This window comes from Hylaeus volcanicus, chromosome 2 (assembly GCF_026283585.1).
Source record: "Hylaeus volcanicus isolate JK05 chromosome 2, UHH_iyHylVolc1.0_haploid, whole genome shotgun sequence".
In the NCBI taxonomy this organism is placed as follows: Eukaryota; Metazoa; Arthropoda; class Insecta; order Hymenoptera; family Colletidae; genus Hylaeus; species Hylaeus volcanicus.
In genome coordinates, this window is record NC_071977.1 from 21,602,172 (window position 1) to 21,619,655 (window position 17,484).

The 17,484-nt window shown below is 33.6% G+C and overlaps 3 protein-coding genes across 5 annotated transcripts; 1 reads left to right on the forward strand and 2 right to left on the reverse strand.

Annotated features, from left to right (window-relative positions):
• Nucleotides 1-467: 467 nt before the first annotated feature.
• LOC128872752 (TBC1 domain family member 16) lies at nt 468-4,488 on the reverse strand. 3 transcript variants are annotated; one of them, XM_054115754.1, is made up of 6 exons: nt 4,119-4,488; nt 2,485-3,772; nt 2,069-2,408; nt 1,572-1,997; nt 1,181-1,474; nt 468-1,100 (listed from the first exon to the last, which is right to left on the reverse strand). In XM_054115754.1, the coding sequence occupies exons 2-6, from the start codon at nt 3,344-3,346 to the stop codon at nt 719-721; spliced, it is 2,304 nt and encodes a 767-aa protein (XP_053971729.1). In that variant the 5' UTR covers nt 3,347-3,772; nt 4,119-4,488; the 3' UTR covers nt 468-718. The 3 variants fall into 3 exon arrangements, with proteins under 3 accessions (XP_053971729.1, XP_053971730.1, XP_053971728.1); XM_054115755.1 differs by lacking the exon at nt 4,119-4,488 and having other exon boundaries at nt 2,485-3,533; nt 3,607-3,934; XM_054115753.1 differs by lacking the exon at nt 4,119-4,488 and having other exon boundaries at nt 2,485-3,934.
• A 693-nt stretch (nt 4,489-5,181) lies between these two features.
• Nucleotides 5,182-7,443, reverse strand: LOC128872753 (ATP-dependent DNA helicase Q1-like). The gene is made up of 2 exons (XM_054115757.1): nt 7,193-7,443; nt 5,182-6,923 (listed from the first exon to the last, which is right to left on the reverse strand). Exons 1-2 carry the CDS (start codon nt 7,242-7,244, stop codon nt 5,182-5,184), a joined length of 1,794 nt encoding a protein of 597 aa, XP_053971732.1. The 5' UTR covers nt 7,245-7,443.
• Nucleotides 7,444-8,279: 836 nt separating this feature from the next.
• LOC128885003 (serine/arginine repetitive matrix protein 1-like) lies at nt 8,280-17,464 on the forward strand. The gene is made up of 13 exons (XM_054138735.1): nt 8,280-8,496; nt 8,569-8,694; nt 8,778-8,875; nt 9,004-9,175; nt 9,249-9,499; nt 9,600-10,131; nt 10,318-10,753; nt 11,074-11,096; nt 12,225-12,271; nt 14,913-15,597; nt 15,997-16,163; nt 16,244-16,808; nt 16,899-17,464. Exons 1-13 carry the CDS (start codon nt 8,433-8,435, stop codon nt 17,009-17,011), a joined length of 3,279 nt encoding a protein of 1,092 aa, XP_053994710.1. The 5' UTR covers nt 8,280-8,432; the 3' UTR covers nt 17,012-17,464.
• The last annotated feature ends 20 nt before the right edge of the window (nt 17,465-17,484 follow it).

Consider the following 17,484-nt stretch of genomic DNA (forward strand, 5'->3'; position numbering starts at 1 on the left):
AGAACTTTGAACGGCTTTGTAATAAATATTTATGCAATACTTATATCAATGTATGTTTGATTTATTTTGCTGACGTCAGACTAGATTTTATTTTCAGATTGAGACTCATACAATTTGTACCAGGTTGTAAATGGCACATTTTAAATTGTACTAAATAAATAACATTAATGGTCGTGCAATGAGAAAGCTTCCTTTTCTGTCTGGAGATTTTAAAGCTAGGAAGCTTGTACTATTCCATACTCCTTTGGTCATCAGTCTTTAATTGTACTACAGGTTTTTGGTCAGAACTTATCGTAATCGCATAAATTCTGCCTAATTATTTAGTACATAATACTTTTGTGTCAAGAGTTGTAGATATATTATTATTAAAATTTTTCATGATTACTATAGACGACACTGAACTTGATAAAACATTGGATTTTAGGATATGTTTTTCTGTTCCTTATTGAGAAATTATGTAAATAAGATTCACCATGATTTAAATGTATAATTTTTTCTCTTCCATAATAAATAAAAAATGTTTTCATACAAACAGTATATGAGTCAAATATTACTTTCATCAACTTCTGTTATTACTTACAATATTTAGTCAACTGTGACTTATATAACTTATTTAGTTTACGCAAGAGTAGCATTTAATTTGATTATTTAACGTAAGAATAATTTAAAAGCTTCAACAATAGGATGTCTTTACCACTTTCGTTAAATTAGGTCGTTATTAATAATTGTTCAAATACGGGCATGGTGCATCGTCATGACCCACGCATTCTATAACAGGATCATGGGTGCTATCCCACATTCCTGGACCGCATTGGCGACAAAGTCCTGCTAATGTACATGGTAAACGAACAAGCTGACGAAAATGATGAAGTAGGCCCCTTGCCTTTCTCAATATGAGATTTCCATCCATATACATAGCTAAGGAACTGAAATGCAATAGCATTTCATCGGTTCTAAGATCTTGTGCTATTACATCGTCTGCATAAACGCACATTATAGCAAGGCAAAGAAATAGATGAAAATGATCTGTTAAATAATTCACCCAACAAGCTTCCCACATTACTAATGCTACCTCTGTGGGGAATTCTCGTTTTAAACACCTGTAAGATATATAGTCATCGATAAAAACAAGTTTATGCACAGCCAAATTACTAAAGAAGTTCTAAAATTTAATACTTACAGAAGTATCCATCTGTGACAAAACAGAAGTTCTAAGGCATCTGTATGTTTTTGAAGATGTGCATAAAAGTCTGGTACCATTATTCTAACTAGTTCCCTTAAAAAACACAGATTTCTATCCATGTCTACATCGGTAGGCGTGCATACAGCTACAGATCTTTGCATTAAACCAGCAAAGCACCAAAAGGCTTCAATTTCGGAATTAAGCTCAGCCAACAATGGAGCCAACAAATCGGACATACCTTGAGTATACCCCAATCGAGAATTGTATACTGCGTAATTCAGTAGAATATTTCTATAAAAAAGAATATTAATGTTATTAATAATATAAAATGCAATTATAAGTTATTATTATTATTATTATTATTATTATTATTATTATGCAAACGTACTTCATTACTTCAATATTTGGATTATCTTCTCCTGCATAATAAGGATTTCCTCTATCAGTACGGACAACATCTTTTTCAACAATGCAGACCACATTTCGCCAAAAATGCTCTGCCTGCTCTGGGTTCATGCTTATTCTACGTTTTTGTATTTCTTCATATTCCTGTCTACGAATGGCATCTATCTGTTCCCTGTCATCGTAAGTACTTTGATATGAATAACAATGAAGAAGAAAGGGCCACACAATTTTTCTCAATGCAGGTTCCAAACCACCAAAGAATATTCCTTTACGAAGGGCAAGATCGTCTTCTACTTGACCTCTTTCATTCAATAGGTCCTTCCAAGCCAATGATGTAATCATCGGTACTTGTCCTTCCTCTGGATGTAATTCATCGCGACTTACCTCTGGTCGACATACCATGAAATGCCTACATTATATCAGACATTATAAATATCTTCTTGAATACTTGAGATCGCTACGGTATCAGCTAAATGTTACCTATACGGGAGGGTTTCTTCGACATCTGTATCTAATCGTGGATAAAGCAGTTGGTGCCATTGGTGCAGAGTTGCTGCTAATCTGTCTAAACCACCATGATGAAAATGTAGAATCTTATATTGACTTTCTCTACTTGCGACTACTAATTGACCAGAAGTACAAGCTGGGTCGGCAAAGAATAACCTCAAAGATCTCATTTCACTGAGATCGACGGAAAACCTTCTACATTTGTGCGCTCTACGTAATGTCACCGGTGAAGCGGTAGCACTTTCAGGAAATGTAAGGTTATGTTGCAAAGCAAGAAGTTCAGGGGATCTCATCCATGATGGAATCTCTTCAGCTAAGTACAAACAAATTTTACAAGTTAATAACAACTACAAACCGGAATAGAATCATTAAAATAGTAATTTACATACCATCAGAAGCTACACCAACAGACAGACTGCATGTAGAAGTTAACGACATACTACGACTCTTGAGACTGATATCATCGCAATACGGATATCTAAGTTCCTCATCGGTGCTTTTTCCATCGTTTTCGTGTATTTCGATAGACTTTTGATCTTTAGGCTGTCGACTTTCCTCATGTTTCGAGCTTAAGGATTCCGAACGCAAACGATTCAAACTAATACTATGATCGCTTTCTTCGTGTATGGTAGCCGGAGAACTGTCGATCTGGTGATGGTTCGTTTGTTGAATAACATTGATATTCGAAGTTTCTTTGGTCTCCGACGTAAACACGGAGTTCTCTCTGTTATCGTTTTTCGTCTTCGCATTATCAGTCTCGAGCCGCGAACTCCGCGAGAATCCACCGGAACAAACTCGCTCGCAATCTCCGCAATTCACAGGTTCCTTTACCTCTAAACAGACGTCGACCTTATCGCCGGTATGTTCGTAATCGTACTTAATATCACAGCTCTCCTCCGATATCTGGGAATGATGGGAACCGATATCGACGTCGCGATGAGTTGCACAATCGAGTTTCCTCACGTTCAAGTTCTCCAACGTCGTCGGATGTTTACGAAGCGTGCTGTTTGGTATCCAACTGAGATGGAGCGTTGGTATGTTCGAGTTCTTGTTAAATCTGCAGGTTATGGCCATGTATCCGGGGTGATGGACCACGTCGGAGTTTTGTCTCATCAACGTTGGCGGATGAACGCAGACGTTGTTCTTACAGAATAGAGCCTCGCCATCCTGGTATATGGTGCGACGATTGTCCTGGTTGCAATCGCCTAAAATGTAACTGCTTGCCTTCCTGAGAATATTTGGCAGAGGCATCTTGGTCCGAGACTGGTTGGTGCATCCAAATCATCTAGTTAATTTTGCCAAGGCATTGTCCGAAATTTCACGTTGTCATTCGTAGGACTTTGAAATTTCTCGCACGGTTTTCAATCATGGGGTTATGAAGTCGAATGACGATCGTTGCGGCAATTGCAAGGCATCGTGTATGATCGTGTACGGCTAACTGCCAATTAATGATAAATATAAACGATCTCGATTTGTAACGAGAGTATCATGGATGAAAGTTTATAGTATACCAGATCCGCTATTTTTCTTCGACGATACTTGCGAGATAGATGGTCCTGCAGGACATGGGAACTGCAGAGGACGAACTTCGTCGCGCAGAAGCGCGCGAATAAACCTGCATCGAAATGCTACGATGAACTGATTTCTCCTACTGTAATGTTTCCCGCTATCGTTTCCCTGTTTAACCATGCAAATGTGTTATCGCACCGATTGGCCTTGATACATATACAGAGCTGATAATATTAGGTATAGAAACGAAGTCTGTGTCGTTGCATTCAAGTCGTTTACAGATTACAATTGTACCTGACAATTATTACATGTATTTTTCTATGTTTTGTTTATTCGTAACTCTTATGCGGTATCTTTACCCGCCATTTAATTACACTACACCATCAGCTTCTATGTTTCTTTTTTAATAAACAAATAGTAAATTAACTTCGGAAAGGCACAGAATTAATTAACACACCTAATACATATACAAAAAGAAACATGCATCTCAATTGTCAAGTTCCTGGTCCTCTACCTGTACTATGTCACCCTTATGTTAGGAAGGCAACATATCGTCGAACTTTCGTCGAATTCTGAACGGTTCTCAGGAATGGTGGTGATTTCGTTATATTTAACATTCTGGAGGGAACTCTACAATGTTAACTTCCATTTGATTGGATTCGTGAATCGAAAAATTAGATGACACGTCACTTGTTTGTAGTATGCACGATCAAGCTTTGAATGAGAAAACAATGTACGATACACAGATACATCAGAAAATGCCAAACGTTCGTTACTACCACCCGCGATTTACTGTTTTTATGTGACGTTTTTTGTTGAACGTCTAACAATGAATGAATTACAGATCCGTTATCACTATAATACACTGCTCGGTGACTATGTAAAACGTGTTTGCCAACAGGCGGAACACAGATGCCCCTTATCCAGGATCAATATTTTCATCTGATCGTGAACCTGGCGGTTGGCTTACTATCCGAGCCACCGACATACCATTGCTCATCGTGTATATATGCTCTTTTTATTGATTTTTTCTCCTTCGTATTAAGTTTGAATTACTTTTTCCGTGATTCTCTCGGGAGACTTGTGTCATTTCTTTCTAAATAAAACTCATTTTAACACTTTAACCACCAGCCTACTTACAAACAATCTACAACGTAAAAAAGAATTTTCTCCGTTTGTATACATGAATGTACGTTGATGTTAAAATAGTATTTAAGAATGTAAACGATATGTTTATATTAGAAAATGTTTATTATCTTCTGAAAACATTCTTTTTCCTAGGAGTCGATAAATTTATGCATCCTTAGTGCGCATTTGATAGAAATGATAAAAATTACGATCTTCGAGCATAGTAGCGATTTTCAATTATTTTATACATATTAGTCGTAATAAATACTATTTATATTAATACATTTAAATTCATCAAAAAGAGATTCGTAAAAAACTAAGTAGGTTGTATCATTAATATGTAGGAACATTGAAAACTTCGATACAATATCCTGTTTGTTCTTCATTTCGTGTACTTTGTTAATAAACTTAGTGATTATATCACAGACAACTTAATGTATTTATATACATTAGTGTAATTCATAATTAAAAATGATTTCGTGATTATTATCAAGCGCTAATGCTGCCTTGGGACCACGTTTCAAATATGAAATCGTGGAATATGCAGAAAAATGAAAATCTTCCTGCAAATAACCATTTGCAAGTAAATGTCCTACTATAGCCTCACCCGATTCTCTTGTAAACTTTGGTATTGGCACGGAAGATACTCGTAACGTTGACGCACCCTTTCCGTACCAAGCATCTAAAAGTTTCAAGGCAGTCAATCTTGTTTCGATTTGTACTGCTTTAGTTAAGATTTGATACAATTGTCTACAATATACTGTTATGTTCACTTCTTTTTTTTCTTGGGACTTGCGGCAATGATCGCACATTTCTGCGCAATCACTCTTATTCCAAGTTTCTTCAAAGTGAGTCGCGATTATGCTACGTCTACATGAAGTTTGATCTAAACAGTATACTAATACTTTGTATAAGTTTTGCAAACCAACTTTGTCTTGAAACACCATTGTGCTTAATTTGAATACATCTAGTAATCTGTATAGGACTATGCATACTGACTTCTTTCCATCTCTACCTGCACGACCACTCTCTTGGTAAAAATTCTCCATTGATTTTGAAATACAGTGATGAATAACAAAGCGCACATCTGGTTTATCTATACCTAATCCAAAAGCAATAGTGGCAACTACGGTTTGGTATTTTCCAGATATCCACTTAGAATATACTTCTGATCTGTATTCTGCCTCGAGCATTGCATGATAACATCCAACTTTCAAACCTAATGTTCTTAAATCAGTTGTCAATTGTTCTGCATCTTTTATAGTGGTCGTATAAATTATACCAGACTTGTCTTTAAATCTATTTTTCAATAAATTTTCTATCATTGTTAAACACGTGTTTTTATCCGTTGGCTTACGACGAACCTCGTAAAATAGATTTGGCCTATTGAAAGTAGCTCTTAAAACTAAACATCCTTGAATATCTAACATTTTTTGGACATCTACGATGATCTTTGCTGGGGCAGTTGCAGTGAGGCCAAGAATTGGTACACCGGGAAACATGGACTTCAGAATTCCTAAGAATTTGTAGTCTGGTCTGAAATCATGTCCCCATTGGCTACAACAGTGAACCTCGTCTATCGCAAAACGATCTAATCGTTTAAGTTCAAAGGCTTTCTGTAACTTACTCATAAAACGATTAGATTTCGCCATATATTCTGGTGTAACATAAATTAGTTTAAGATCGGATTTCTTATCTACAAGTGCATTCATTACAATTTTTACATTTTCTTTATCACATTTCGCGCTAACCATCATAGCTTTTACATTAATCTTTCGTAACCCATGTAATTGATCTTCCATCAATGCAATTAATGGAGATACTACTATAGTAATGCCTTTGCTAATAACGGCAGGTAACTGATAGCACAAACTTTTACCACCACCCGTAGGCATAACTAAAATAACATCTTCATTAGATAAAGTTGCATTTATTGTTGGCAATTGTAAGTCTCTTAATTTCTGAATTTTGAAAACATTCTTTAAAGCTTTCATAAGATCTTTAGACCATCTGAAGTCTTCTGTATTCCAATTCTTTTGTGATACGGATAAACTCTTTTTTAAAAGTGCATCATCTCGTAATTTTTCTTTGCGTTGAGTTAAAATCTTTTTACGATCTTCAAGCTTTTGCATATCATTTTCAATCTGTTTAAGTTCATAGTCAATGGCAGCAATTTCATCTTCTTCTGTAACTGAAAAGACCAATGCATTCAATTATTTAATTGTAATAATGTATATGATACAATAATATTTTAATAATAAAAAAGTACATCAGAATAATGGAATTTTTGATATAAAATAAAAAAAGATGTGTAACAACTGATAGAATTCAATAAATAAATCAGTAAGTAAATATATGTATATATTATTTACATCCATATAATAATAATAATTAGTTAAGGATGTAATTATCTTTCTGTTTTAAATGTTTATCTGTTATGAAATAAACTTAATAACAAACCTTGATATTCATCATCTATTGTTATAACATTCTTCGAGCTACTTGCAGACATTGTAAATAAATTTAAAAATGCCTACGTACATTAACATCGAGAAAAAAAATTTCTTTCTAATTTATGCATAAAGAAATAAAAAATCCGACTAATTAAGGTATAGAGTATCTATTCATTTTGTCAACAATGATTCAGTGTTCAGCACGTGTCTATATTTTATGCATCAAAATGTACTTCAGTACTATTCAGTTTTATTCGTGTTTAGTACAAAACCTCGTGGTAGAAAAAATTGAATGGTGGCGCCATCCGTGGCAAAACACTCAAGTTTGTCGTAAAATAGTTCTTCTGTTGAGCCGATAAGAAAGTAATCATTTACCAGGAATCGGCCACAGGTCAATAATTATGGCTCTATTAAATAACTATTCACAAAAACGATAAATTTGACATATTAACTAATATATTGTAGTGTTATAATAGTATTAATTATACATTCATGTAAAGATTCGTTGAGAACATTAAAGATATCGTTGGCGCCATCTTACAGAAACGATGGGAACTATTTTCACTATGAATTTGGGCGTTTTCCCATAGATGGCGTCACTGGTACTAAAACCCGCTCATAGAGCGGCTCAGTGAGCGATGGCTTTCCTGAATATACAGGGTGTCCCAAAAATGTTGTAACACATTGAAAAGGGTGGTTGGGGAGGTGATTTGAAACAACTTTTTCCTTAACAAAAATGTTGTCCAAGGCTTCGTTGAGGAGATATTAATGAAAAACACTGACCAATCAGAGCGCGCGGATATCGTTGGAGCGGCCGCGGTAGCGAAGGTTACGAGCTAAGCGGCCGCGTCAATGGCCTTCGATGCACGTTGAGTCACTTGTTCGCGTACAAGCGCGGCCGCTTAGTTCGTAGCCTTCGCTACCGCGGCCGCTCCAACGGTATCCGCGCGCTCTGATTGGTCAGTGTTTTCCTTTACAACATTTTCGCTAAGGAAAAAGTTGTTTCAAATCACCTCCCCAACCGCCCCTTTCAAGGTGTTACAACATTTTTGGGACACCCTGTACATGCTTCATGTATAGTCGGCTGTACCACCAACCTGCTGTAAAAATGTCAGCGTCTGATCGTCGGTGAAGCAATTAATGGCGAATCTATAGTCACGGAGAATGTAAATAATGATTAGTGTAACAGAAAATTTGTGAAGAAATAGTATAAAAATACGTTGCAATTACTTTTTAATTGAACAAACATGGGTCGCCGTTCGATAAATACCACGAAAAGTGGGAAGTATATGAATCCCACGGACCAAGCACGTTAGTAAAAAACATAACCAAATAATTCTTTTCTTTCCAAACAATGTTCTATCATTAATAAATGTATTATAGGTAAGGAAGCACGTAAGAAGGAATTAAAGAAAAATAAAAAGCAAAGACAGTTAGTCAGAGCAGCTGTTTTAAAGGGTAAAGATCCTGCTCAGATCATCGAAGAAATGGAAAAAATAGATCAAATGGGTTAGCATGAATTTATTGTTTTTTAAACTTGTTAACATCATTAATATTCTGTAATATTAAGTTATGGTTTGTTTACCTTTTAGAATACAATGTCATGCAACCACCGCCTCTCAATGAGAAAGTGTTGAAAGATAAAAGGAAAAAGCTAAAGGAGACCCTAGATCGTGTTTTAAAAATGTATGTAAGTATTTCAAACGTAACAATTACAATTTTCTTCAAAAGTTATTGGTAAGATTAAATTAACTTTGAAAAGTAATAATTTTATACAATGTTATACGTATCTCACTTTTCATGATTTTTTGCTTACAGGCAAAAGATGATCAAGAGAAATGGTCTGAATTAAAAGAACAATTGATACAATATGAACGTAGAAGAATAGACTTAGTTTCTTATTTTGAAGCTGTGCGACATGCACAACAAGTACAAGTCGATGAAATTCCTTTACCTTCTGCTGGTAATGACATATCCAGAATGTATTCAGGTATATTTAAACATTTTATATATATACAGAATATCGAAGCAGTTTATTTGTCATATAATGAATACTTTTTCAGGTTCCTTGACATCGCAAATACCATTGCCAGATATGCCGCAACCACCAGCACACATGTATCCCCCTCATCCACATTACATACCACATCACCCTCTTATGAATATACCAATACCGCCAAGCATTTTGAAAAAAACAAGTGCATATGCAACATCCCCCTCTATACCTACATTAGCACCTAATAAAGAACCACCTGGTGTACCACCCTTTCCTCCCCCCGATTTATCGAGTGACGATGAAGATGTATCGGAAAAGGTTGGTATTTGTAGTTATTCTATCATACTTGTTTGCTGTATCCCTTACCGTGTAATTAATCTACACAATTACTCACTGTAACTACATAATTTATATGCAGGTAAAAGAACCAACACCAAAATCAAGGACAATCCGATTTGCGGATGATAAAGAAGACAAGCAAGAATCAGACAATAAAGAGAAAGAAACGGATAAAGAAAAGGAAAGGGACATGTCGAAAGTAAAGCCAACTACTTTGCAGCAAAAAATGTTGGCGATGGCAGGACAAGATATCGATCAATTTATGCGTGAAATGGAAGTCGTCCATAAAAAACGTGAAACTGAACGAGCTCAAGACTTGAACGCTCGATTATCGTTGCTTGAGGCAGAAAATGATTCTAATTCAAAATCCAGTAATAAATCTAATAATAATAAAGCAGAGGAAGAAGATCTCGAACCCCCAGGAGCATCAGATCACTCTTCCAATCACAATCAGCATGCATCATCGCATTCTCATTCTCACACACAACCTCATACAATGCCTCCTATGGGGCTGCCTCCACATCCTTTAATGTACAGACCACCACCACCACCATTACATTTGAGAATGCCTCCTCCACCACCACCTCGCATTGGACTTCGGTTGCCTCCTGGTAAGGATATTACAAACAATATAAATAAGTATAACGCTAACAAGCACAGTTCATTAAAAGTTTCGAATAATGATTTTGATCCTCTTCAGTACAATATTGATATATTTCGTAATTTATGCTGTTCTTTACTACTCAGTAAATCAGTTTTAAATAACACTATGTTTGAAAACTGAAATTATTATCTAGGTCCACCACCAGGAATGCCAAGGATGTTAAGGCCTGGACCACCAAGCATGCCTAGAATGCCTCCACCACAAATGCAAATGCCAAATCTATCAAATATGACAAATATAGGAAATCCTCAAATGCAGACGCAATCCGGAACAGGGTCACAGCCTAAGACACCCAATGTTCTTTCTGCTGCGCCACAATTGATTAATAGAAAAGACAAAGATGGCAAAAGTACTACAACTATCGAAGCAAAACCTCAAATTAGAAATTTAGCTGCCGATGTTACAAGATTTTTACCTACTTCGCTTCGCGTGAAAAGGGACGATAAGAAGAAACCAAGTATTTTGTCTAGACTTACAGAGAGAATACCAGAAGCACAACCGTTACGAACTCCTCAACCTAAAACTAAAGATGACGCATATATGCAATTTATGCAAGAAATGGAAGGATTGCTCTAAGTTTATATTATATTGTAATACAACTTTATTAAGATAGAAAATTATTAAAACCTGTAAGATATGTTACAATTCTTATTATTGCGATCAACATAACTACTTAACATTCCTTAATTCGGTATCCCATAATTTCATTATACTTTTTTATTTATATGCAATTATATATAAGGTATATTTTTATAAAACCAATGAAAACATTAATAATTGTTACAAGTCACGTTTACTGTAAATATTAAAATTATAGTTATACTTAAATAAGTGTCTAGAAACACTTCCTTTTCGAATAACAATTGTCTAATATTTGTTTACAATACAGCTTACAATTAGTACGAATGCCAGGTAAGGATATAATTCAAAGTACTAGTATTATTTTTATAGTATATTTTTATGGTTACGTTAATATTAATGTTACAAATTAACACGAATATTAATTTATTACACGGTGTTTGTTCACAAAGTATTATAAAATCGACGTTACAGTTTCATAAAAGAGAATTGGAATTGTGTTTGTGCGCCACATTTAGCGCACGGAAGTGTGTCATCCAGTGTCATCGACAGCTGTGCGTCACATTCGAAATACCAACAGAGAAAGGATCAAATCACACAAAATAAACGCTTTGTTTTATTTGTACTTACGCTATTTCTTTAATAAAAATATAATGAGAATAATTACATATTTATTCGAATCTGCTTCGATTAAATTCACGAAATGATGCGATCATTAAAGCATACGTTCGATAACCAATATGGCAGAACTTCCACTTCCGACAACAGTAAACAACGTCATTTCCTTCTTCTCTGTAACGAGAGTAATTCGTTTCCAGCATTCGTGAGTAAACTGTATAGATTAATTGCATACGTCTTTCACGTGAAGTAACCGCATTCTGCGCTGGAGATCCGAGTGTATTATAACAAAGAATTTTATTGTACGTAATATTTTACGATTAGTTATATATAAGTCATTGAACGAAGAGTTCTAACAGCCGATATGTATACAAGAAGCAGACAAAGCCAAGGCTATTCCAATGGTAAGTTACGCTATATTTTCTAATGAGTAAGCTGTACCGTTTTATGGTTAATTTTGTAATATTTTCATATAATAAAGATGCGTGTTGCTCTTAATAGGTTACGGATATATAAATAGCTTTAATAGACATAATCAATATTCTATATACCGGCTTTTAGTGAATGGCGTCTTCGAACGGACATGATCTTGACGCATTAATTTCATATTCTATTAATGATTTTTAGGAAAGGAAATAGTTACATAAAAATATTACAGAAATTGTGTTTTAAAATAATTCTTTTTTGAGAAAATATGTGTATGTACATACACAATTTCAGCTCAAATTTCTAAATACTTTTCGTATTCGGTACAGAACGTTAAAAATTTGAGTATCTATAATATAGTTTTGAATGTTCATTACCTTACACCAATATTAATAATATTTTTCATTCAATTTACAGCAAGAAACCAAAATAACCAAAATGTAGGATATCAAGGACAAAACGCCGTAAGTTTCTTGGTTTTAACAATAATTTCATTGCGATATACTTTCTATGATATTTAGAAAAATCTTAAACAAAATGATGCTAATTTTATATAACTGGTTATATTAGTTGAACATATGATCTTAAAGGGAAAGCCATGAAGTGTTGGTCAATGATTTTGATGTTTTGGCACAAACTTTAATTGAAAATAAATTCAGAAAATTGTTTTTGAAGAAGTCAAGGTCAAATGTCATGGTGTTGAATCCATTTTGGTTGAAGGGAAGGGGTACATCTTAAGAAAACAAATAATTTCCACTAATATATTTGCAGCTCACAAACCTATATCTTTCGAGATATTAAGGATTTTACTTTATTATTATTTTAGAGCAAGCTGGATGATTATAGGGTTAGAGACAAAATTATTTTCAATGAAAAAGGCCCGTATCAAAGCACATCAAAATCAGTGACTTACACTTCATAGTCTGTTCTTGTTAGCCAAAAAACACATTAGCTCAAATATAATATTGTTTTGATTGATTCATATTTGAAAGAAAAATTTGCATACCAAAAATAGTGTAATAGTAACAATTATGACTAAAAATCAAATATTACTTAATATCTGTTATTGACAATGAGATAATCGTGTTTTATTAAACAATTTTTTCCGTACATAACTAATAGTGATTTAACATCATAATTTTATTTCTATTAAGAATGAATTAAAAATTATTTGAATTAAATATATTCACAAATTAAATTTCATGTGTTTATCAATTTAATAAAATATATAAATTTCTTGGTAATAGGTATAAATGCTTCAAATATACGAAACTATTAATCTAAATGGCAATAACTCTTTATAGCAATAGTTTTAAGACAATATATGTACATATGTATTTATTGCTTCTATAGTTTAAAATATACATTTAATAAATATAAAAATATATAGAACAAATTTCAGTATACTAGTGCGAATAGTGGAAGCATTTTTTGGTAATATTCTGGTACGTATACCAAAATATATTAGTTTCATTCTTATCCACAATATCGTTTGGTATGTATACCAGAAGTCTATTACGAAGTGTTTCATGCATACAAGCATATGTATACACTTGAACAAGGTAGTAGCAATCATACATTTCTTTTGGTATACAAAATAATACATATGTGGAGTGTTTTTGAGAGCATGTAACACTCTATAATTAAGTAATTTCTAAGATAAAAATAAGCTGGTATAATTATTTACTTTCAACCTTTTTATTATTAGAAATTTTGTTTCAAGATACATATAGAGAACTTGATTCTGAAGTTACTGTGCTATGATATTTTTGATTTATCCTTTTTGTCAACAAACTATATTTTTATTTAGTATTTATTATAATTTTCTTTAAAAGTTTAAATATTATTGTAAAGTTTTGGCAAAAGAGTTTGGAAATGCTAAAGCAAAACTTAAATGGTTCAGAAGTATCACTTTTCTTCAAGTACTCTACATGTAAACATTAAAACGAAGGGTTCAACAAATGGCTTCTAGAAAGAAGATAAGTTATTTGATCTGCAATTTAATTATATTATTTCATTATTCAAATGATAATTATATATAGAAAATTTATTCATGTATTATGAATTTTTTATTAACTGCATTAATATGAAAAAAGGTGGAAATCATTTCCTATAATTTGTATTCGTCATGATCAAACTGTGTAGTTGTTCCATTTGTTGTTTCCAATATTTCATCCATTTGCATGTACTAATTAGTGGTCCCTACTTTCCCCTCCCCTGCAATGCAGGAACTAGTAGCTATACAACAATACCGAGGAGGTCTATTCAGCCAGGGACTAGTTCGTCAGTTACCCACATAGCATAGCCTGCCACAAGCCATATTTTTGATAATACTGAACTGATGTTTAAATAAAGCAAATTATAATAATGTTTATAATTTTAAATAACTATATTTTCCGTACAAAATACAGATGAAACAGAGGATGATGTTACATCCTATAGAACATTCAGGATCTATGAGAATGTTGTACTCCCTGTACAATATGTATAGAAGGCTTATGCAGAGAGGAATGGAGTATTACTACTTGCAGCCTGATATATTATAGCCTTTAATAATGGACTTAAAGCTTGTAGTTTCAATATTTTTCAACAAAATGGCAACATGATTTTATATTGAAATCGAAATTACAATTTTTAAATTCATTTTTAGAGGTCTTTTCATCTAGTTATCAGATTGAAGTGGTTTCATTTGATTTCTCATTACAGGAGCATTTTATACATCTATAGAAACTACAACATACTTTTAGTTGCAAAATATCCTATTAGACTTAACATTATCTTTTATTTTATATTTTATAAAATGAACTTCTATTTATCTTTTAAATACAAAATAGTTCGTATTAACTATCAACCTTTACTATTTGTATAATTTAAGCTATAACAATTTTGTTTCCACAAATATGCATAAATTATTTTTGGCTACAATATCATGTAAAATTAGTATTTGTTTTGAAACAAATTTTGATTTGTAATTGTTCGTGCTTATTACTTTTTATATACATTATTTATTGCTTTCAATCATGTGTAAACTCGGTTCAGTTATAAGTAAAAAAATATTGGCCAGAGAAGTATTTTGGTAGGTATGAGTTATGGGGGTAGCATTAGACTGCTTCCGAGTACATATACGATGCTAGACCTTGGTGGGATAGCACTACCGTAGAGGTTCCTTGTGTAGCGGCGACCCACCCTATTTTTTTGCAGTACAACCAGCAAGGAGGCTTTCAAGGGTCGCAACCCCCTCCTAATCAGCAGAGCAATTATAAGTCAGGTGGTGCACCAAATTCACAACCATTTAAGCCACAAACACCGCAACAACCCCAAATGCAACAAATGGCACCAAGAAATTTGCAGCAAGGGAAACCTCCACAGCAGCAACAGCAACCACCACCACCACAGCAGCAAATGAAACAACAGCAATCTGTACCAAGTTCACCTCAAATTCAACCTCCTCCTCAGTCTCAACCTCCACCTTTACCTCTATCTCAGCCTCAAAATCAACCTCAAGCTCAGCTTCAGTCTCAAGCTCCACCTCAACCTCAACGATTGAAGCCAATTTTGAAACAAACTTCCCACACTCAGCAACAAGCAGCACCAGCTGTGCAAAGTACACCTACTCCGCCTTCTCAACCGACAGTTCCTACTCCGTCGCTTCCTCCAACAACTAACAATATCCCTACACCACCAGTAACTAATAATACTACTGAAGCAAAAAATGATAGTGAAATATCTGACATTATTGAAATGGAAATACAAGAACAGCAACCAAGATGGAGGCGTAAGGCACCTGGATGTAAGTATTACAAATACTATTTTGTTCTTACCTATATGCAAAATATTTATCTTCTTCTATATCACATTGTTTATGTGTAAAGTATTGTCCAAAACAAGCATAACAGAATTGAAAAAAGCATTTATACTTAAAATATTAACGAAAGATAATATATTTTTGAAATATTCAGTTTAATTTTTTATTCGTGTATATACATTGATCAATAACTATTGTTAGAATGATGACAATTCACTGCGCAAATTTGAAGATTAAGATAATACCGTGCGTTCCAGTAATTTACTGTTGAACCTGTGTCGTTTTTAATCACCAATGTGAACATTTGTATACTGATATTGTTTAATGATAAAATTAACAAATGCTCCTGTTGTGTTATACATGTAAAAGAATATATGGGTTTAGTTAGGGTAAATAAGAGATTGAAACGACTTCGTTTGAACCAACGCTTAAGGAAGACTTTACAACCAAAGAATGCAATCATGGTACTAAATGAAATGAAGGCTGGAGTACAATTTACATTTCCTGAAACACAAGGAATGCCAAACTCTCTTTATCTTGTTCATGCAGAGGTATTTAAAATAGTGTTGTCTTTTCTGAATGTAGCTACAATGTAACTAAATAATTATTAATATGATGTAAATAAAAACAGCTTGATGGTAAAACTTATGTTGGACAAGGGTTGTCTAAGCCACTTGCTCGACAAAATGCTGCTGAAAATGCATTGAAAGCCTTACTGCTTGAAAAAATGACGGCAGCGTCATTGAAAGCACGTATTGATGCCGAAACAGATGGACAAACAAATCAACCTACAGAAACAGCTCCTGTTCCATTGAAAGAAGAACCTAGCGAAGAAGGTGTAACACCAATGGATACTAGTCCTGAAGAAAGTGATGAAATTCCATGGAGTTCTTTGGCTAGTTTCGCATTGTATAAACTCTTCCTTGAATGGCACAATCAAGGAACATCGGTTCCTGTCCCAAGGCCAGGATTACCATCACCTATTAAGGGAATTAAAAAAGAGATCTCTGCTCAGGCTCCAAAAGTTCCAGTCCAAAAAGAACTTCCCCCAAATGCTACAAACATACATCCTGTTATGTTATTGAATCAAATGAGACCAGGTTTAACATATGTAGAGCTAAATCGTGTTGGTAATCCTCCTAACACAATGTTCACTCTTGCTGTAGAAATTGATGGCGTTGAATATACTGGAACAGGTAATGTTTTGTATATAAAATATATTTACATACGCTAAATTGATACGCGTTTATTTCATGCTGTTGTTTTTTTTCATTAACATATTACAGCAAGAAATAAAAAGGATGCCAAGAAGATAGCAGCAAAATGTGCACTTTTGGCCTTATATGATTTATGCTACCCAGATGATAAAGTAACAATTGAAGATCAACCAATGGCTTAAATATCCACAACAATATACAAACATAATTAACGTTTGTAATCACGAAAATTGTAATACTATAACATGAATATATGTTTCAATTTTATTACTTCAATTCATAATTATATGAATTACTGCATATCGCGGTAATGATTCTAAAAATTGTACATCTTGCAATAATTATATAAGAATTTCCCAACTTATATTTATAAACATATAGAATTCATCTGTATGTACACAATTATGTATGCTACTTAAATATCTGTTATATTATGAAAGGCATACAAAAGTATTCTTTCAAACAAAATGAATTCGTTCAATGTTATGATATAAATAGACAATTTCCTAAATAATATGACACAGATATCCTATCAAAATAATCATTGTATTTCTTTTATTGAAACAATGTATGTTTTTATATATGTATTTCATTTGTATCTACAATAAAGTGACATCTTAGTATTGACCATTATACTTTAATTACAAATTATTTC